This window comes from Homalodisca vitripennis, chromosome 1 (genome assembly GCF_021130785.1).
Source record: "Homalodisca vitripennis isolate AUS2020 chromosome 1, UT_GWSS_2.1, whole genome shotgun sequence".
Classification (NCBI taxonomy): domain Eukaryota; kingdom Metazoa; phylum Arthropoda; class Insecta; order Hemiptera; family Cicadellidae; genus Homalodisca; species Homalodisca vitripennis.
The window spans coordinates 38655932-38679821 of record NC_060207.1 but is presented as its reverse complement, the minus strand read 5'-3'; the positions used below and the strand labels follow the sequence as shown (position 1 = coordinate 38679821).

General features: G+C 31.2%; 2 protein-coding genes across 3 annotated transcripts in view; one reads left to right on the top strand and one right to left on the bottom strand.

Moving 5' to 3' along the window:
- Window positions 1-6389, top strand: part of LOC124360006 (elongation of very long chain fatty acids protein AAEL008004-like) — an 80371-nt gene extending 73982 nt beyond the window's left edge. The window contains exons 6-8 of the mRNA XM_046813236.1: window positions 1872-1977; window positions 3071-3207; window positions 4280-6389. Of these exons, the coding sequence (XP_046669192.1) occupies window positions 1872-1977; window positions 3071-3207; window positions 4280-4447 (411 nt within the window). The 3' untranslated portion in view covers window positions 4448-6389. The remainder of the gene's footprint in view (window positions 1-1871; window positions 1978-3070; window positions 3208-4279) is intronic.
- The window catches only part of LOC124359993 (vesicle-fusing ATPase 1-like), a 61009-nt gene continuing 42231 nt past the window's right edge, over window positions 5113-23890 (bottom strand). Inside the window, exons 15-16 of one of the 2 annotated variants that reach the window (XM_046813216.1) lie at window positions 23078-23196; window positions 5113-5284 (exon numbers count right to left, since the gene is read on the bottom strand). In XM_046813216.1, the coding sequence (XP_046669172.1) occupies window positions 5208-5284; window positions 23078-23196 (196 nt within the window). In that variant the 3' untranslated portion in view covers window positions 5113-5207. Of the gene's footprint in view, window positions 5285-16145; window positions 23197-23890 lie in introns of those variants that run through there. The other variant, XM_046813225.1, reaches the window with a different exon arrangement.

Genomic DNA, 23890 nt, shown 5'->3' with positions numbered 1-23890 from the left:
ATAGGTTAAGTATGAGTTAATTACTGTATTAAGAAGTGAAATCAAACAAAAATTGGACGTACAGTACTGATATTATTATTGAGTACAATATTAATTGTTAAAAGACATAAATTCAGTTATTGTCTTCTGTCGCATTGAAGAGAGTCTATTGGATGACGCGTAGTTTCACCATCGTGTCATAAACATGATATCGGCAGGTGTAGCAGTAGCCTGTTGCTCGATATACGATACTTATATCGTAGTGCAAGGTTAAGCGCTGCTGCACCGTCTGCGTGTGGCACCAACTCTCCTTATCACCCAGGTTCTCGTCGTCCCGTAGCGCGTGGACCCGTACAATATCCAGTACGCTCACATTGCTTAACAATAGAACTCTCACACTAAATACGGTAAATGTGCTTAGTATTCGCAAACACGTTTATTTGTCAAGAAATACAATGTAACAGTCAGAAAACATATTTTAATAAAAAATGTTGAATAATTCTATAACAAAATAGACCCATTCTCAAGTTTAAAACCGTATTTTTCTGCAATTCTGGCTAATCCGAACAATCACATAATCCGAATAGGGCTCGGTCCCAATTAGGTCGGATTAACGGGACTCTACTGTATTAGTTAAAATAACTAATTTTCTTAAAATAGCAATCTTTATTCAGCAACAGGTCTGAACTATCTTCTAGCACATTTTGTGTTGTTTCTTACATTTCATTGCACAAATAACGTATTCACATGAAACTAATATCTGCATGGAACTAATACAATAAACAGCAAATAAATTCACATATGGTCTGTGTAGACTCAATGTCAATTTTTTTAGAATAAACAGCTTTTAGGGATAAGCATTATATTTTATTAGTATATTTTATATAGAATTCTCTGATATTCATTAATTGTCTGTATGATTAATAACTTGATATTTGTAGAAGGTCTGCAATTCCATTATTATGTCTCCATGACACATGGGATGATTTTGATTTATAATAGTCTTGTATTTACTCAAAGAACCACTCAGTTAGATCACTATTAATATAAATATTCAAAACATTATAAAAAATATATATCTATCTATCTATATAGCTATCTGATTTTCAGAAAATGTAGTGAGGTAAATAATAGTTTTTTGTTATAATAACAAAAAAATTATACATTTATTTATTGAGAGGGATTTTAATATTAACATGTTATTTAGGTATAAAGTCTCAAAACTATAGTTGGAACATTAAAACTAAACTTCTGTTTTATATCTCAATAGTGGCATTTAAAACATTCTTTAAATTTGGCCAATACGTTGAGGTAACAAATCTCTTTCATATATAATAATTAAGTTAACAGACAACGTTTCACTTAAAAGCTTATTTCAATTTAAATCTAAGATTTCTTTCATTTTCATAATGTTATTTAAATAACACAACTAGAACTAAAAACAACACTGCACTGTCTAAGAGCTGACACAGTACCATTGTCACTTTATATCAATGTTAAAATTTGAACAATATTACTCTTTTATTTTTCATCATATAATTTTACAAGATGTTTAATTTAACTGTTTTCACTCATCTAAATGAGTTTTGTAAAATGTCAATTTTTACAATTAAGCCTTTAATTTAAAAAAACTTTACAAATATTTTTGTTAATTACCAAAACCTTACACTGGATGAGTCTTCAAATATAAATGGTTCCTTTACAATAATACATACCACAAAGCTATATAACCAAAATAAGAGAGTGAAATGGTTTGTGGTTACCATTGCTCTCGTAGAATAAATATATGGGCACCAGTACAGCCGGCTCTTAAATTTTATACAGTTCAAAAACAATAACTATTTTACTGTACTTGAGAAATCACTCACACCATTTCTTATGATTTGTTTCAGCTGTTCTTCGTTCTTCGGAAAAAAGATAATCAGATAAGTCTGTTACATCTATACCACCATTCCCTGACACCTATTGAAACCTGGGTCTGCGTCAAGTTCCTGGCAGGTATAAAGAACAAATCAGATTCTTAACATATATATTTTGTAAAAGATATTTGTTCTTGTATGTAATACATATTCTTTTATTCCAATTAATTCCATTAAATATCATACAGTAACTCCCAATTATGCCAATTATTATCTAGGAGTGAATCTATTATGTGTTTTATTATTAACGAAGGTGGCTTACTCTGCAATATATATAAAATTCAAATCCACTAAATTGTGTTAATCACGAAATCTCTAAACCAACCAAATATTTAGGAGAAATATTGTACGAAGTTTGCCTCTAGTCTCCTAGCTCTAGCTAGGTGCTTGCTAGGAAACAGGTTTTGGAGAGCTGGTGGCTTTACTGATTTAGTTGTTGATCTTTCCACCTTAGTAATAGCACATGCTCAAATCCTGTCTGTCACCATTGGCATCGAATCTTCTCCTTATTTTGTTTAATAAAATCCTCACATATCTCAACGGCTCATGAGTATGGGCAGAAGAGTAAAAAGGGATTGGCCTCTCTTTAAAATTATCCTAACTGAGAAACTGCAAAACTTTTTAGTCAAAAAAGTCCCAAGAGTTATGGGCTGAGGTTAGAAAGGAATTAAATCTTAACAATGATTGGGTCATAAGTAATTCTATAGGAATAATCTTTAAAACTTTTCATTTTAACAATGACAATCTGTGAAAAAGATGTGAGATATCAACTCTTTTATGGCTAATGCAAGTTTTATAAATGAATAATAATGAATTATACAAGGCACACAAGAGAAAGATTAATGAAACCTTTGAAAACATACTAATATATACCTTTAGCGTGAAATTAAGCCCTTCTTCAGCTTTGTGACTAAAAGTAACAAAATGGGGAAAACAGTGTAATCTGCCTTGTCAAGTTGCTACTTCGTACTTAATGATTTTAACAGTGATTTGAACAGTCCATAAATTAGGGCTATAGTTAGTACAGTATTAGTGTTTGTAGAAATACTTTTGTTTAATATAAGAATTAGCTATTTTGAGAAATTATTTAGGGTATGTTTCTGAAAGAATTACAGACCTGTAAACTTAAGTTCTCATAAAAACTTAAATTTATATGCTTTACTTTTTTCCAGGTGGACACGGAACCTTCTCTAATCTGGTCAACAACCTTGTTCATGTGATAATGTACTTTTATTACATGATGTCGGCATTGGGACCTCAGTATCAAAAGTACCTCTGGTGGAAAAAACACCTGACAACATTACAGCTTGTAAGTTGTGTTATTCCAAGCCATACAAAAAGATTATATAATTACAGAAGATACCTCCAAAATATGGCACAAATATTCTTTCATTATGTACTTAATATTTAATAAAAATTGTATTTTTACTATATAATAATAATAATAATCCCTATTTATTTATCATGTTTTATAATTTACACAATGCCCAGAGAGTATTGGAAGGTCTAACTTAAAAGTTAACCTTATAATTTCAATCAAACTTCGATACAAAATCAAATACTGATCCTTTTTTTACATAATAATTTGTATAAAAATGTGGTTTGTGACATGTTTAACAATTCCATGGACTATAAACAAGAAAAATTAATCAAAATGTCCAAAGCCTTTCATTAATCAATTAAATTTCAATATATATATATATATATATATATATATATATAATTTCAATAAGCATTGAAAAAAGCATCACAAAAAGTACTTGCTCCGGCGGGACTCGAACCCGGATCTCTCACAAAATATTCAAGTGATCTCAAAAACTTACAAAATTTTGTTTTATTAAATCTTTATTACTTAAACATTCAAAGTGCTCAGACAATATGAATAATTCAATTTTTAAAACAAAATAATTAACAAAAAAGTTTTTATTATTGATTTTGAGCTAGGCCTTGGGTGATCTCAGCACCCATGTTCAAGTAAGGATATTAAATGGAAAACTTCATTTCAGATTAGTTCACAATGAAAAAAGAACAGTACCAATTAACAATATTTATTTAATTATTTTATGAATTCTTTTAATGTTAATATTGTTATGGTCCCTGTGGTGCAACACCCTTTGCAACCAAGGATTGAAGGCAATATTTTAGCTTTCAGTTTCCTAACTATCAACAGCTACAAAATAATTATAGCTTCAACTAAAACCCTCATAATTTGCAGTTAAAAAAATTTAATTAGCTACAATTCCTGGAAAATATTTTCCATCATTAATATTTTGCATGAAATACAAGAAAACTAATCAATTTAAATTTAGAATATGGTCCCTTTCCCTCCATATTTCATAAAAACATTTATTAGTATTTAATCGGTTTGAGTTTTGAAACAGGCTCAGTTCACATTGGTATTTGTACACTCGGCGCAAGTGCTCATCTTTGACTGCGGCTACCCCAAGCTTGTGGCAGCCTTCCTGCTCGTCCACTCCACGATATTCTTCGTCCTCTTCCTTGATTTCTACAACCAAGCCTACAAGCAGAGTCAAAAGAAGCTGCAGTAGTTTTGTTAAGACTTATTTATTGATTAGGTGTAAGATGTCAGCTGTACATTAGGTGCTATATAAACATCTTGTGAAAACGCCAAAGTTAAGTCTGAAAGTTACAAACTTTGTACTTAGCTTAGGTAATTTTGTATATTTCTTGCCATTATTATTACAGATTACTTTTAAAGCAAATAAAATGTGATAAGTTTCAGTTATTTCTATAAGAGTTTAATGTCTTAAGCGACATTCTTTCCATATTAATAATTATTTTAAAATTTATATTAAAAAATTAAAATTTTATTTAACAGTACACCAAAGAATTAAATATAGATCATCGATAGTAAATTTCATACTCGTAGTTTTATAGCCATTATTGGTTAAAATGAAATTTATCCATGGAACTATTTTGTTTGTTTTGTGAAATTCTACAGATAGTCAGGATTTTCTATTTCAGTACAATATTATGTTTAACTCCTTAGATAAATAAGGTCAACACTGTATCATATTAGATTTTATACGTATTTATTAATTAACTCCTGTATTTATTATGTTTGTACAAACTTCTGTAATAGTAAAAACAGAGTAATTGCTCCAATATCGGATGTTCATACACCAAACAACAACGATAATCAAAAATTAATCAAACTTTACACACCTGAATTATACTAAAAATTTGCTGTAATTAAAATAAAAAATCAATGTTTTACTGTTAGTTTTTTTATTATTATCTGCAGAAAAATTAGATGAAGTAAATTTAAGACCATTTTCTAGAAAAGCATCAGCAGCTGAATTCCCCATGTCCTTGTTGTACACATCCATATGGCTTGATGGGTACTTCCCAGTATATGTACATATCTACAAGCAAACAATGGGATCCATTAACGCAATAAAAACTTTAGAGTACCATTGAACATTAAAGCAAATAAAACCTGTTAGTATAAAGAATAATGTTATTCAAAAGTTTGAACTTTATTTAGAGCAAGTTACTGTAGAAAACGTTTTTGTTTAGTTACTGGTAGTACATCAGAATTATTCTGAAATGTTAACACCTCCAATGTAATCATTACATATATTTATTAACATTATAGCATATCTAACATACGAGTATTGTTATGCAAATGGCACTTAAATTGACTTGTTGATATATTTAATAGTAAATATATACATAAATGTTCTAAAGTATGAATTCTTAAATGTATTGAAGTGGTGGAACATCCAGATCCAGTCAAGGAAGAAGTTCATGAAATTTAAAATATTTTTGTATTTAACTATTTATAAATCATTAATATTAAAAGACCCTTTCATAAAATAACGTTTTGATTAATTTTCATTTTTGGTAAGATTTGTTTTATTGTTCTATACCTCAATGTATTTCAATTAATTAAGCTGTTTGAAATGGGAATAAAACAGAATACTACAGATTTTTTCTATTTCAAAAGACATAATAGAACTCAAAACCAAACATGTAAAAAAAGGCTTTAAGAGACACAAAACGCTGATTTTGCTTAGATGATAATTTGTATGTTTTCAGGGCATTACCTGAGACACATTGTACATAGACCTTGTCAAGTACCTTTGATCCAACATTGTTGGGTGGATATTGTCTTATTGTAGTTATTTATAGTAGATGTCTGTCCAAGCCAACACTTTGTTGTGTCCTGTATATATTTGTGCAATCAGTGCGATTGTAGCTCAACAAGTATTATTGTTAAGTGTTATCCCTTCTGTGTACTAAATATTATAATTCTCTCAACAGGCTGTCAGAATGTGATGAGTGTAGATTATGACTATCTGAATGACAGTTTATGTCACAGAATCGTGAGTGGACAGTTTAGCAATAAGTGATTACAATTGTACATGTTATTATTTTGTTTTAATATATTACTTTTTGTATTTTTTATTGAGAATCGACCAGTCAGTTTGTAGTTAACTTAGATCATTAAAGTTTTACCTGATTCAAGAGTAGTTTCATTTGTCATTATCCCTTAGTAACCTTAAAATATAATGATATATTCCATACAAAATATCTTCTTTCTTTATAGCTGTAAATATTAACTATATTCTTGTAAAACTAGTTTTATTACAACATTTATATTATTAAACAATGTCAATACAGGGTACAAATCCTCTCAGAATTAACTAAATAAAGCCATTCTGGTGTTAATACAATTAACACAAAAATTAAACTTTAGACAACCTTATAAACAAACTGTATATGTAAAGAAACTAAATATTATCTATCTGCAGGGTGAGGTATTCTTTCGAAGAAGTTCATCTTCTAAATATTTTCTAACCTGTGATAAAAATGTTATGATAATGCATACTACAAGTATGAACAAAAAACACAAAATTATTATATTTTAACTTAATGCCCGTGAGGTAAATTTATATATTCATGATATCATGCAGTGTCAACCTTAAAATTCATATTTAGTTTTAATGTCATTGTTACAAATACAATGAATGTTATTTTTTTAATCTCTGTTTTATTGTCTAATAGTACTGGAAAAGTATTTTTAATGTAACATTTTAAAAACTCTACTCTTTTATATGAGAAGTAGATTTACCTAAGAGGTCAAGTTTTAAGATTTTTTTAAGATATTAGCTATAGCTTCAAAGTAACATCCATTTTCAAAAGATGTTTAGAAGACTATACACAATTGATAGGCATATACAGGTTTAGAAACAGCCAGATACATGTGTTTTGTGACCTAAGCCAAGCATTTGATTGGACCAATCACAAAGATCTTATAATGAAGTTATCCTATTATGGTTTTCATGCTTTCTTTACATCTTACAAACCACATACAAGTGGCATGTATCAATAATAGGTGGTGAAATTTGAATTAAGAATTTTTAATTTGACTCACCTTTTTCAGTAAAACCCAACACTATAATTAAAATTGTAAAGCATGGATCTGCATAGATGATACTTATTTTTTTATTGGCAAAGAAAAAAGAATAAAACACTAAATTATGTTTTTAATTTGTTACCACTCTAATGGTTTTCTTTTAAATATAGATAATACGAATAATTTATTACTTACTCTCAGACCAAAAATTAGTGATTTACAAAACTATTAAATGAATTAGAGTTCACACACTGATAATTTAACTGGAGGCAATTCTCTGTAAAATATAACATTATTTTTAAGGTATATCTGGAGATTGTTTTATACACACATTCATACTCACACAAGCGTACATAATCTTAATTGTATTCTTTTTTATAACCTCTTTTTCAGATAACATTGAGTAAGTATATTTTATTTTATTTACTTAGCTTTATAGCTATAATTTTGACATATTCAGTGATCATATTATGCTTGTGACAAATAAAGCTATTATTATTTGAAGAATTTTGACAAAAAAACTCAGTTTCTAATGGAAAAGAATGATCTTGATATCAAAGTGTTTTGTAAAAATGTATTATTGATTACCTATCTTCTTGTACTTCTTAACCATTTTTGTTGGTTTGGACAGATAATTTTGGTATTTTTTGAAACTATTGAGATTCTAGAACAGTAGTTTCCAAACTACGGCCAGTGGATGAGAGGGTTTCCACGGCTTGCAGCTAGTCAGTAAAAATTAATATCAAGTCTGTAACAAACCCACAATGGACTTATGTGTCACAATGAAGCCCAAACATTGACTTCCTTAATGTAGCAAACTTGTAGGGAATGTGTTCACAAGCGTATAGTAAAGAATTGCAAGTGACTGGTACCGGTATTGTTTCAAAACTTTTGTAGTTGCACTACTGTTGTAAAATTGGAAGTGCTTCAAAGATTCCTATTTTCGACTTTCTGAATTAAGCATAAACAACGGAAATGCATGCACAAAAGATTGACAAGTATCGAATTTGCACTGTATGAAGTTGGAAGTGCTTTTAAAAATGATTTTTATGCATCAATAAATCGAGCACAAATGATTGGTATAACTTTATAAACAATATTTTGAAGTTGCATGGACTTTATACTGTGAGTGACATATTCACAGTGGCTAGTCTAATTTAATTCTATTAGTTAGAGCTTGTCTTTTAAACAATATTTCTGATTTCATTATTAAACTATTAAAGTATATTTTACTTAAATATTGGCCACAGCTAAATGCTCAACTTAGCAACCTCGTATTAAACACCAATATCCTTACCTAGCTTGGCATGTTCTTACTCTCAGTATACAACTTAATATCGGTTTCTATTAATAATGACTGATCGCTGCTTCTGCAGTATTCAGCATGAGATTTTGTTGTTTGTAACATTCAGTTCAGTTATGTACTTTTCCCAAAAAAAAAAGAAATTTATAGCGAGTTCCATACGTTTAATAAGGGGAGTTTCAATTACTTTGCAGCAGAAAACAACAACGCTTTATGTTTTATTTATAAAGAAAAATTATCAATGTTTAAATAATGTAATATTCGTATTTGTAGACATTATAAAACACCAAATAGACATAGTTGTAAAAGCAACTATGCTCAAATTTATAGGTTAGTCCTGAGCATATAAATTGAAACCTATGAAAAAATCTATGTAATATTCAAAGTAAAATTTTCACTAAAAGTTAACATCAGATCAAAATTTGCTGTTTAAGCGCGTGTTAAAATATGTTACACATTTGTTAAGGCTGGCAAGCCTTTTTCTGATGGCGAGTTAGTAAAAACATGCATTGAAAGGGCCATTGAGAAGTTATGTCTCCAATACTAGGAAATATACAATTCACTTAGCTTGTCTTCAAATAATTTGCGCACCCAATAGAAGACACTGACTGGCTGACATTGTACACCAGTTAGAAAATATGTGCAGGAAATTTGAGTGCTATTTTATTGAGTCAACTGATGTCTTCGATTTCGATCAAGTGGTTATCTTTAAGTTATATGTATATAGTTATTTAGAAATCATCAAAGAATTGAGCGATGTTTACTGTATTCCATGGAAAGCAGTGTTACTGGTGTAGATATTTTTCCAAAAGTTAAATTAAACAATTTATAAACTCCAACTTGATCTAAAACAAACTTAAGGAAATAGCTACAGATGTAGGTTAAAGTATTTGTGGCTCTAAACCAGGCTTAGTTTGTAATGCAGTTCAAAGCACTGAATGTGAAAAACCCACAAAATTCCATTGTTTACCTACCTTAGCACCTTAATACTTTCTTCTTTGCCTTTTACCAGCACTGTGGTTAGGTTGGATTAGCAGAATCAAAACTAACCAAACTTAACTAATATTTACAAACTGGTCATATTTAAAATTTATATACACTGACTAACTTTTTTGTAACTTTTATTTTGTCAAGATGGCGGTGGATTAGATCATTGTGGCCCAGTCAATGTCAAAAATCTCGTTGATGGAGTAAAATGGATTCTCCTTGAGCCAGGATTCTAGTTTCCTGCACTCCAATTCCTTGTCTTATCTGGAAGACCGCTGTATAACTTAATTGCGAGAGGCGGGAAGCAATCTTTCCTCTTGCTTAACCAACTGCTTCTGCGGGTGTTGTGTGTATGTCTTCTCTTTTTTGCCTCTACATAAAGCAGACAATTCAAAATGTGCTGACCAAAGATCATAAGAATTCCCAGATCCAGAAAACTACACAATGGTCATGAAATCCTGCAGAGTTGTTTTGATTTGATTTGAGTTGTTTATCCGTAAGGCCTTCTTTTGGACGACAAGGACGTCTTCACACCCGGAGGCATGGTTCCAGAGTTGCAAGCCATATACCTGTATGATGTGGCTGTGAAATAGTGCTTAGTACACAGATACTGTTTTAAAAGCATAGATTTAAGCCTGCACAGCAAAAATCCCCATACCACTTTTGTATTTTTAATATTTCCTTTCTAGGTAAGTTTCTCATCCAATATGAAATCTAGCAATTTCACCTACTCCAGAGCATAGTGTTCCCTAGACTTCAGGCTGCAAATTATCTCCTGTGTTTCTTCTACATTTAAGCTCAGTCTATTTACAGTGAATCATTCTTTGATTGTTTTGAAACAGAGTCAGATCAAATGATTGTGCCATATCAGGTGCATTTCCTTTTGAATAAATTGTGGTATCATCTGCAAAAATTAAAACATTATCAAGCAGTCATGACAAGGAAAATAACTCATTCCCAAAATAGAACCCTGCAGGATACCATGCTTCAAAGGCAGCAGCTCCGAATTTGCTGCATATACAGACATCACTTGCTTTATGATTTGTAAGTACGAATGGAATGAAGTTAGAACTCCACTAAAAACTCTACACTATTTTATCAATAAGAATGTTGTGCGGGACACAATCAAAGGCTTTATTTAAATCAGCCAGCATCGTTTTCTCTTCAAAAGAATTCAAAACTACCAACAGGGCCAGAGCAGAGGCGGTGGGCAACACTTCTGAATCCATGCTGGGCTTCAGAGAAGAGGCTATTTCCCTTTTTTTTTACAAGGTGTTGCTTCATGTGTGTCTCAAACACCTAGGCAAAAATCGGGATTATTGATATTAGCCTATAGCTTGCCATCGCTTCAGAATCAATCTTTTTACATATTGGCACTGTTCTGGATACTTTTAAGATGGCTGGTAAAATTCCAGTCTTTTAACATGCATTAATTATTTCGGCAAAAGGGCAGGCTATGACATCTGCCACATGTTTCAAAACAGTGATACAACGATAAACATACCTTAAATATCGAGGGAACTTGAGTTTTTAAACTTAAAGATCATTTTGATACCTTCAGTGGGTGTGATAAGCATCCAACTTTAAAGATCAGCAGTTCCATTCAGAGTAGTTCTTAAGGGAGGGAGTGGTTACTTGTTTCTCGATTTCCATTTCCTGTGTCAACTATCCTGTTCACCTCAGCTAACAGAGAGTGATTAAAATCATCAGGACATTTTAAAGAAGATTTTTTGTATGTATTATTGAAAAACTGCCACGCTGTTCTGCAGGGATTGTTAGCACAGGCTATAGCAACCATATTGGAACATTTCTTTGCCGCATCAACTTCTTGCTTATAGGCTCTCTTAGCCCTTAGATAGCACTCATAATAATTGGCCGTATCACCTATGCCAGTAGTTGTTCTCTATCTGTCATGCATTGCTAGCACCATAACTCCAATACAAGCCAAACTGGGGAGAATACCAAAACTTGTCCTTGCATTGAGGTTTACCTCATCAGTCAAAATGTCTGACTAAACGTATAATGAAAATTGGTTTAGTAACGGCACAGTGCAATTGAAAGGCAAATTTTCTTGTAGCATAGTTTCCAGTGACAGAGAGAAGTTCTAGTGCAATTACTATTTTCAAGGAAGCTGTCTCAAAAATAACGAATGCTCTTGTATTTCTCAGACCATCTAGTCTCACAGAGTCTTAGAGTCAATCTTACAGAGATTAGGAGCCAAAATCCTGTGGACTGGCAACTCAAGAAAGAAGGATATTGTATCCTTACCTGTTGCAATTAATTGCTTATTTCCAGTAGATACTAACATCACTGCCACACAAGATTTAGTGTGTGGAAGACCTTTTCTTTGAAATGGCCTGTACACCGCCTTCTTTTAAAGCCTTAGTAGAACATCCATCAAATCCAAAGCCGATACAATTCTTTGCAGAAAAATTCTGATTAACTAAAAAAACTCAGAATTGCGCTAGCAGTTTTAGAGGCAGTTTTATAATGAGATTTCAGCTCAATATAACCTAATAATCCTCTCTGATTTCTGTAGACTTGATTTTTTCGACATCTATCCAAATAACTCTTTGACTTCTCATTACCAGAGTCACTCCTCAAATTTAAAAGGTCACAGTAATCCCCTGATATTCTTCTTTTCCTCTAAGTGGCAAATCATGAGTGCACCAAATATAATACAAAGAAATAATTTTATGACAATGTTGTTTGTTTTCTTCAATCATCTACTGGTGACCAGTTTGCAACTGTAAGACTGGAACATTTTCAAGGAACGCATGTGCAGCAGCTGTGGTAGTGACTGCCTACATGTTTTCTACAATCTTCATTTATGATCTTAATATGAATGACCTCAAAACTCCTGTAACTGTGGCAATACTAGGAGGAAAAAGAACACGGGCATACATAGAGCACTTTTCAAACGACTTAAGTACACCAAGCCAGAGTATATAGATCCAACCAACAGCGGTTAATTTTCTCTTCAAATGGCTGGTATCAGAACCAAAATCGTAATTTGATGATGAGACCCAGGAATTTGGTAGCAATTCCTTCTTCTTTTCTGAAGGGCATGACCAGCATAAAGACCAATATAATTTTCACGGTAGCCACGAAAAGAAAGTTACTGATTGACTAGCGAAAAGTTATTGGTGGTTCAGTTTATATAGTGACACAGAACTCACTAGATTAAAGGGGAGAGTGGAAACCCTTCCAGAAGATTCCCTTTCCTCTCATTGGCTGCCACCTGTAGATTCTTCTAGATCCCGCTAGAGACCTCTACCTTTCTTGAGTTCAAGTAATTGGCTGACATAGATTCCTCTAGCAGTCGCTAGGTGGCTCTAGATCAGTGTTGCAATTATTCCATTTGTGGTGTTATTTTTCTGTAGAAAATAATTTTTTACGATTGTACCGTGATTTTGAATGACAATGAAATAACAATAAATTAACCAAATTTCATAATTATCAATAGTATGTTATTTAAAAAATTGTAATAAATTCCAGCAACAAATTTAATAAATATTCATTATAATTTGGCCCCCTCTCCTAGGTACACCCTTGCCTTGAAACCACCAATTTTAGCATTTTATTTCAGAAATCGAGAATGAATAGCCAGACATGCCTTATTATTGTAATATATGTTGACTAAGCAGAGATTCACGATTCAACAGGCTAAGCCCAAGAAGCCCATAAAAGAGCTATCAGATGATCACTGGCTTTGGAAACTTGAATTTACAGTAGATCTTACCACTCATCATTCCATAGTTTTAAACTCGAAACTTCAAAGTAAATAATCGTAAACTATTCGTTCCAACATGTGAGTGTTTGAACTTAAATTGCTTGTTTTGAAAATCACTTTAGAAATACAATTTGGGATCACTTTGAAACCTGCAAGAAGTTTGCAAGTGAAACTCCTGTACATTTTCTGTCACATTGTGTAGTTGAAAACATTGTGAGACTAAATGAAAAAGAATGTCAAACTCCTTTATTGACTTTGATGATGCATCAACATCAGAAAAAATGTGAAAATCTTAAAAGTTATCTTATATTTGAAATTGAAAATGCACCTCCAAATTTTCAACTTGAACTAATCGAACTTTCTGAAAATGAGAACATAAAAGAGTACTACAAGAAATAGTAAAATAATGCAGATCTTCTTTCATTTTACAAGTACGGTATCATATGTTTTTCGTAGTCTAGGTTTATGAATAGTTGCATCAACTGATAATTTACTAATATTCTATTAGAATTTTTTGTGCAAGTCTTTGTGTGATTACTTGAATAGAAAAAAAAACACATTGTAAGCTTTTTCAGTTTTTGTATCAACATATACTTTTGAACAAATTTATAAAAAATACTTTTAAAATCTCATTATAGAGCAAACCTTCCTGATGACCTAAAACCTATTTTTTTAATTGATTATTTATGTATTTTGTAAAAGTTTGAGCCAAGATAGACTGATTGATATTGTAGGCCAAAAAAATCTACACAAATCTCTCAAAAAGAGAGATAAATGAATGCCTCAAGAGAAAAATGTGACAAATGTTTTTTCAACAACTGTAAAGAGTATTAATTTTAGTAAATACATGCATTTATTTTGTATTCAAATGTTTGCTAATTTTCTTAGAAACCTTCTGAAGTGGCTCAGTTACTATAGAACTTTCAATTCTTGGTAATTAGTATCTAACCATATTGCATTTCAATAAAATATGTGTGAATGTACTTGGCTATCCTGCCTCCTAAATGTTTACAGTTTGCCATTCAAACAAAAAAGTTTGAGAACTCCAGGTCTAGTTGCCATCAAAGTTAGGGTACGTTAGAGATTTATAATAAATTTGAATTTTAAAACACATGCTGTTTCCATATTATTTTTTTAAAACTTTTTTTGCACTCTTGATAATTATTAACATTAGATATGTTTATCTAATACTAATCGATTGTATATTTGCTAGTTATGGTATACTGGAGCCTTCCAATCAAATTGGGATCTCTTGCCTACGAGACACAGGAGTAGCTCCGAGAACGAAACATGAAGCCCATGGGAGTTGGCCATCTCTCAAGCATCAATAGCCTTACCTTGTCATGTGGGGCTCTCTCCAGGTGGAACTATTATTTTCCTCTGTAAACGTAGAACTTACACAGTCTGAAAAAACCAAAACAAGAACAACCCATCCAATCTAGATTTGGAGATATTAGAGCAGGTAGTAGAGTCCGCCAATCTGTCATATAATTACTCTATTAGTTCACTGCAATCAATAAACAACTTAGAAATGACAGTTGGTGATGCTAATGTAGAGGGTGAGTCCATGGACAGTCTGAGGAATGCGATTCACTTTTGTGAACTGGACTTAATACAACAATTGTTTGATTGTTTTAACTATTTGACTTTTAGTCTATTTAGTTGTTAATTTTCTAAAATATTTGATTCCTGTTATTTAGTTCTATATTTTACATTTGATTTCTGTTTTTGCTTGAGTAGATTAGAACAAAATGTACTTAGTATTTAATCATAGCATTGACATAATTATTGTTATTATATAATACTGACAAAATCTATTGCATCAATGTATGTCTAATAATTAATACAGATCTTGAATCTTGGACCACAACCTTAAGCTTCCGTTCAAACTATGCCTACAGATGATGAAGAAGCAAAGGCAGGATGATAACTCTTGGCTTCCACTCTGTGTGGAGGAAGCAAAAAGGAAAAAGATCTGCCAAAGAAAGGAATAAAGCTAGAAAGTAAAGAAAGTCAGTACAGGATATGTTTACAGGAGCTGACTTAACTCCAACTTGGAAAATAGTGTTGTATAAAAGCTCATCGCAGAATGTCAAACAGCAAAATACAGAAAAAAAATGATAAAACAAGGGACTGGCTCCAAAGTTGAGGATCGGAGGCACTGAGAGATTGACTGGGATCTTCTAGAACCATAAAGACCTCGGATAGATCCACCAAGTACTTTCTCAGGGTTAACAATCCTCTGGCTAGCAAGAATCCCATGGTCTCCTTTTTTGAGATGTACAATAAAATAAACATATATCACTACACTACTTTATGTTCATTCATAAGGCATTTTATATCCTTTATAAAATATTAGAAATATAATTTTAAATCAAAAAACAATTTTTATTTCACTGCACAAATACCAGCTGATTTTGACACAGTAGAAATAAATGCAAAAACCACAGCTGTGTTTGTATGTAAAATTGACAGCATTACTATATTGAGTTATTATGTAATATAAGTTAGATAAAAGGTGTATGTTTTAATCTTGTTTTGCATATGATAAAAAACATTGTTCACCACATGGAGCAAGTGTTTTTAGGCCTTAATTGTATTTCCATCCTCTGCTTCACCTTGTTCGTACAACACAATTACGCACCAAAACCAACCACTTTTGCTCCTTGTGACCTTGTGATGAAAACTAATATTTAATAGACTAAGACCACAATTTTTTGACTTGAGCAACATGATTAGTGATGCACGTGTTGAGTGATGGGTGTATCAGCTCAACTGAATGTGTACAAGAAAGGACTGAGTTCGACAACAGAAATGGAATCAAGTTAGAGTAAAAAAGAATTCCTTAAACAATTATTATATTTTAATTATACATACATAATCTCCAAACAAAATAATTCATTAACTTCTTCAATAAATTCTACAGTAAAAAAGTACATGGAATGACTTTTAATAACAAAATGCCTTTCTTAAAAAAATAATATTCTAACAGTAGTAATAAATTACACAAATACATACAAGTCAACTAGAATAGAAACTGACCTAAGGCCAATAACACGATTTACAATTTTGAAAATGCCAACCAGTACAACAAACAACATGGCAAATTAAAAATTAATATATACTACCTAGTATTGGCATCAAGATGATTTGATCAACACAGTGCTAGTTCAGTACATTTGAATATCACAATAATTTAAATGTTAACTAATAAAACAATTCATATAATTTTCTACCAAAGTAATTTTTTGCACCCACGTAATATTTTTAAAGTAAATAATTAGAGAATATATTAATCCTACCATATTCTAAAAGTACATAGCATTACATATATTATTACCAAACTGGAGAGAAGTGTACATTCTCAAAAATGTCAAATAAGACATAAAAAATAAAATCTTTTCACATAGCAAAAATTAAAATACATCACTGAACCACACAGTAAAAGCATAACTATATACTCAGTTTATAAATTTATTTGCATTATCTGCAAGATTTTATATCTCAAGAGTTTAGTTTCATTCTTTTTGAATTTATATGGTTTATATTTAGTCGATTTATGTTTCTTATGGGATAAAAATAAACATATTCATTTTTTGAATCTATACAATTTATATTTAGTTGTTTAATTTTCCTTGTGAGATAAAAATAAACATATTCCATTTTTTTTTATATATATATACTATTTACACCATGCTAGAACATTAGCAAAATCATAACCTAACATTAATCACATATTCAACTTCCCCTGAAACATAACCAATTTGACGGATAAACAGTTTCAAATTTGTAAATCGATTGATGTAAAAAAGCGTCAAATTTAAATTAAATGAATATTTGCACTGTTATAATGACTAGTGGTAACATTGAACGAAACACATTTATCACAAGCTGGTGTATATACACGAGGATATATTAATATTCAGCAACAAGTTCTGCTTTATGCTTACCAAGTTTCTACTCAGAAGAACTGCTCACAACGACTGGGTCTTGTTAAAAGGGGTTTTTTAACAAACCATTTACATGATATATTATTCTAATTTTCATTACATTTTAATTATTTTATAATAAAGCATACACACAGAACAAATTCAAATCTTCTTTTATTATTAAATTATCAATTATTTTATGAAACTAAAAGAGAAGAAATTTTATAAATATAGTGCATTTCAACATTTATCTCTGTCAAGCTATTAGTTAAATGCAGTATTATGAACTGGTACCCTTTCCTCGTCTAAGTCCTAAAGTATATACACAGTTCAAAAATTGCTTATTAAAAAGTGAAATCTATAACACCACTGATCTATAATTCAGCTTATTTTTCAACAATAGATAGCACAAACACTAAAATGTTTTTAACAAAAGATATTACTATTTGTAACAAACTATAGCCTACTAAAACACAGTGAATTATTGTTTGAGTAAAGCAACACTGATAATCATCTTATATTTTACAAGATATTTCCTTAAGTAAAGAAAATAATATTTTTAGATTTAAAAAGTAGTCCCATAAGTTATTAGACTAGTTTTAAATGAGATCAGTGACTCTCTTGATAAGGTTAACCTGGCAAGGATAGGAGCAGTGACATGATAATTACATGTTCTAAAAGACAACATTAATGTTATTGCTATACTTATATTTCACAAGTATGTTATAGGCAATTCAGGCCAGACTCAATTGTCTGATATGTTATCTTACAATTGACTCTTTCATTCATACTGACGGATTCTACATTTGATCAGTTCCAATACATGTTACATTTAAAAGAGATTTATAAAACTATTTCATTATCTCATATCACTTAATGAACGAGGATACACATACTGACAAAAAGTAGTTGCACAATCTTACTTAGTCAATCTCCAAAAACATATTGCAACAGACTTTTCAGGCCTCAAAACTAAATACTTACAGTAATTAATAATTTAAATAAACAGTAAAATAACATTTTGGAGTAGCAATATAAACTGCAGCAAAAATCACACACTATTTATAAAGCGGCCCATACACTAGACGTGCAATGCACGCCGTGCAAGCACGACGTGCCAAAATTGGAAGAAACGTGCCAGTGTGTGGAGATCTCCGTGCTAAGCACGCCGTGCATTGCATGGCACGATGGCAATCAAGATCGGTTTGATTTTCGGCGTGCCGTGCCACCTGCCGCCGTGCCATCCTGCAAGTGTGTGGACCAGTCCCGCGCCACGTGCTGAGAGTGGAGTGTCTTTTGAGGTTATTTTTCGTTCTCTCGCGGCAAATACCTATGTTTTTGCCTATATTTACCATGTCGACTGCTGACACACAAATTTTTCTCTCTCCTAATTTCTTACCATTATTTATAGATACAGAAATCACCATTGTTTGTGACGAGTGAAGTGTAAAGAGTACTCAAATAAAAGTCTAAAACAAGATGCGTATTTAGACCTTGTGGAACTGTGCTGCCTAATTAAGTCTTACAGTAGTCTCATATCAGAATACATTTCTCCCTCTTTTAACCAATTTTTCGTCCATAATTGTCTTCTTCTCTTCTTCACTTTGCTATCGTCATGAATCGCACCAATCAACAATACTGCTAATGCTTTATTTTTAGTTACAAGAGGCATAGTAGTAAAATATCACAGCACGACAATATTACACAGTATCACAAGACCACAACCAACTTCTAGCACGTCACGGGACTGACTAAACTGTCAGTGTGTGGGGCACAAAGTGCCATGCCAAGCACGGCATGCCAGTATAAAAAACTGCACGGCGTGCAATGCACGTCTAGTGTATGGGCCGCTTAAGACAAGTTAAAGCAAACCTTTCTAACATTTATAGGCATGAGACACACAGACAACCACTCCAGTTCTCTTGTATGGTTTTACTCTAATTGTTTCATTGTATTAATACTTAACACTAGACAACAATACCTTGTCACAGATCGAAGCTGTCTTTATAGTGCTAATAGTAACTACCTGACAACCATAATTACAATAACAATACAGCAAAGTCACGGTAATTCAAGTTCCGACAGTTTGAGGCTCATGTATTTTATACAAAATCTACTTACAGTATTCCAACAATTGTACAAAACAACAATCATAGTGTAAATCTTGGATACAGATCTACACTTCCAGCCAAGATTTCTCATATGTGACTTCCAATGTGTACACCGACATTCTTAATACTTTCCACTACACTGTGCATATGCCATACACTTAAGAGATATGTATAAAAAGTATCTGACTTTCCTTTCCTGGCCAAATATTATGTGACTATCCGGAAATATCAGTTATGGGGGTGAAGCACAATTCTTCTGAGACCACCACCAAGCATTTCCCTGTACTCTGCCAGTCCGTGAGTCGCACAGCTCTGCTCATGTTATTACATGTGCTAGCATTGCATTCCACTATGACTAATCTCTGTGATACACAAATCTTTTGACATTCAATCTATGTGTGATACTCACAAAAATAATGCTTTAGACAATTCAAAACAGTGGAGAGTGACCTACAATTTGCAAACAACAACCCAAAAATTCGACAAATAGTTCATTTCCAAATTTTTATGTAAAATTTTTACAAAACACAGATTTTGATAGAGATCTTCTTCCAATAGCCATATAGCCAATCAATGGTTTCGTTGATAACAGAACAAACACGTTCAATGTAAGCAATATTTCTGTCTATTAAGGCCTCCCATGTTGCAGATCACTCTCCACTCAAATGCAGCCATCTTCCTCAATTTCCTCAAGCACTCTTTGACCTGAGTATCACAAATAAACTCATCACTGAAAACTTTTTCATCATAGAGATTATATCTTAAGATTATTTTCCCCCTTATTCTGGCAAAAATTCATGTCAACTCATGTTGCTCAAGATGTTTAATTATAGTGGAATGCAATACAAGAAAATGTAGTAACACACACAGCAGGGCACTGTGACTCACCAACTGGACAGAACACAATAAATTTCTAGCCGCAATTTTAGAAGGTTACCCCTCCACTCCCATATCCTATATGTGATCAGTTGTGTAATAATAGGCCAATAAGAGAAGTCAAATATTTGTCGCACAAACCTTTTACATAATATTTCCACAGTCTGAGTTTTTATGCTCATGGTTAGCCCCAAACATACATTGAATTATCGAGACTCAACTGAATACCTTAAAGTAGGACTCTAGAGCTTACATTGAAGCTACAGAGCAGCATTTTCTACCTAAAGTTTGTTAACGATTAAACAAGCAAACGTACATGAACATGTACAACTCAAATATTACCTAAGTTTTCAGTTACCATTCAAATTATTTAGTATCCAATTTAAAGGCAAGTTTGGTTCCAAATTGTAAGAAAAGAACATGTCTAATGAAAAACTATGAGAATGAAATTATACAAAATACTGATAGATACACTAAAAACCACTAAGGACAGTAAAAAAAAAAAAAAATAAAAAGAATTCAAATTTGAAAATTGAACCCATGACCTCATCCCATCCACCCATCCCCAAAACATATAAAATAGCATATAATTCATTCATTCTTCAAGATGATTTGCAGAATTTATCCATCACATGGGCGTTCTATGTGGTGGGCTGTTCGGTGAATTATTTTGGACTAGGACTACATGGAATATGTTGGCTATCAGTTGGTCGTCTTTTATAGCCGTTTATCAATGCAAGTGTTTCCGGTAAAGGCAAAGATGATTTTTACAAAATTGAGCATCTTTGACCATGACTCAATTTGTTTACTATTCAACACCATGTCCTATAAATGTATAACCCGATCCTGCTCTGCAGAGATACAACAAATATGGCACTTCACAATATATATTTTTTAAACATGGATTTCTAAATTTTCTTTATCAGAATACAACAGTTCAAAATTTATAAGAAATGTTCAAATATTTGTTACTTAAAGTAATATGCCAGATTAAAACTGTCTTATTTGAAATATCTGTACACAATATTTTAAAAGAACACATAAATGTAACTCTTTTTACAAGAGATTCACTTTTTAAGGAAACCTGACACATGAACTGTAAACCCTGTATAGATTGACATTTATGACAGTTCATTTTTGAATTTTATTTGTTTCAAACACCGTTCATAAAACATCTAGTTGGAGGTTGTTCCATACTTGCTATCTAAAATGTGTTAGTTCATTGAAATTTAATAACTTGTTTTGTCTTTCCTGACACACCATTCCAACATTGATAACAAAACCAGTTATCATAGATATTATTGGTACACATATATAGACTTGTACAGCTTGCAACAAGAAAAAGCTTATTCGGTCCAATTGGACTAGCAGAGGGGAAGACTGTCATGGTCTAATCTAATTATGGATAGTTTCAACTGACAAAATTTGGAAGACCTTCATTGGTGAAACATTAATAACATTACTAGACCAGGCAATGCATTACTTCAGATCTATATCTAATAAGTAATAATGACTATTGTAAATTATCAAATAGATCAGTTTGTTTACCACATCAAAAAAATGTTAATGATAAGGAAAGTGTTTCTCATACATCATGAACCATTTTCATGAACACTGTAAACATATTATTAATTGTGTGTTCAAAATTTTGATAATAAAAGAAGAATTAGGATTCTTGAATAAGAATTTGTGTATTTTTTAATAATAATCAACTTTTAACTGACGATTTCAACATTAATGTTTTTAATTTCAAACTGGTTCAGAGCACTTCTGTACTGGCAACGCCGAGTAAGTATAAAAAGATATTTTGTAAATTTTGTTTTATATCCGCAATTTGATGTTTTGGTTTAAAAACTAGTAAACACAAAATTAATCAATTTTAGTTACTTTTAACTTGATTCTTTTATATTTTTTTGTTTTTTTTCTGTTATTAAGAACACCTTTGTTGCAAACTAATAGGTAGCCAGATAAAAATTCATAATTTAAATCAGTTACTGCTGTAAATTTTATTTGATGTTGAATAATTAAAATGTTTAATTTCAAAGTTTGGATAAAGTAGTTGGTTAAAACCAAATTATATGACAACATATGTGACGTAGGTATATACAAAAAAATTAAATAACAACTGAAAGTTATGTAACTTTTTTATAACTAAATATATTGTGCAAAAATAGTATACAGCATTTTTTATAAAACTTTTATATTTTAAAATTTCATATATGATAATATAATAACACTGATAATTTTGCGTGAGAAAACTTTACTAAGCATGTATAATTTTTTAAGTTCTAAAACTTAAAATGTATTACCATTCCATGAATGTATAATATATATATATACAATAAACAATAAACAACATGCTTAGTATATATATATGTATATATGTGTATATGTATATGTATATATATATATATATATATATATATTTATATACATTTTAAAAATGAGATATACTTTTGTTATGATTTTGGTAGCATTCAACAACTTTAGGAAAAGCCTAAATTGGCTGAAAACAGTATGCCAGTACAGGACCCAATACAGTTATTCAGGATTTATACGTAAATTAATTTAGTAGCTGGTAAAATATCACATATTATTTTAACTCATTTGTCTCATGTGTATTCTTATATAGAACTAATTTTAAATTAGCATTAAGTAACAACTTTACAGGTCATATATATTCCAAACTAATTAATTAACACAGGACGTTAGAATAACCTAAAGTATAATATTTATATTTCATATCAATAAATTACACCTCTAGACAAACAACATAAAAATCACTACAGTGATATCTCAACTGCAGACTGCATCTGGTGGGATACTGTTTAGAATACTGTCTAGTGCATGGTGGTACCTTTGTCGAGAGCGCCTTCCTCCTCTAGCCGAGACACGAACTTGAGTACTCGATACGAGTCCTCAGTCTGGCGTGCCATGTCCAACATAGCGAGCAGTTTCTTGATTCCAATAAACAACCTGAAACAATGGTTACATGTATCAGTATAATTTCCATTTATACAATTAAGGAAATATTTAAGTAATTTTTACAATTTGTACTTCTCATCAACATTGGTTATTTATAAACATGAGTGACAGAAATGCCTAAATACATAAAAAGTACTTTTTGTGTATCAGTCTTTATTGAAATGTTAAACTAAAAGTATATGGTTAGAGCTATAACTATGAAACATAATACAGCCCTCCTAAATCATATATAGACAATCCTATTTTTTTTAAATATATTCATCAAATTTAAGGAACAAGGTGTGCCAAAACAGGAAGTTCCGGGTTCAAATCTCAAATATTAAAATGTATACCTGTCACTATGACATATTGTTTTAAACCCTAGTTAACAAACAACTTGTTTAGTTAATTTTCAAAGATATTTAACAATTTCAAAATGGAAGATGTAAACATAACAAAATTAGGGTTTTACATAAAACTCAGTACTTTTTATAAATTAAAAAAACAAAGAAGTGAAACAACAAAATATTAATATGCAATAATATCCTTTAAAAGTATATGTCAAATGAACATATTTACTACAATTTGTCCACTCCAAGAAAATTAATATTTAGAAAAAGTTAAAATGAGCAAAAACTTAAAAAATGTAAATAGAAGGGTACATCATGTGGCACTTCATTTTAAACACCCTTGAACAATAAATGTT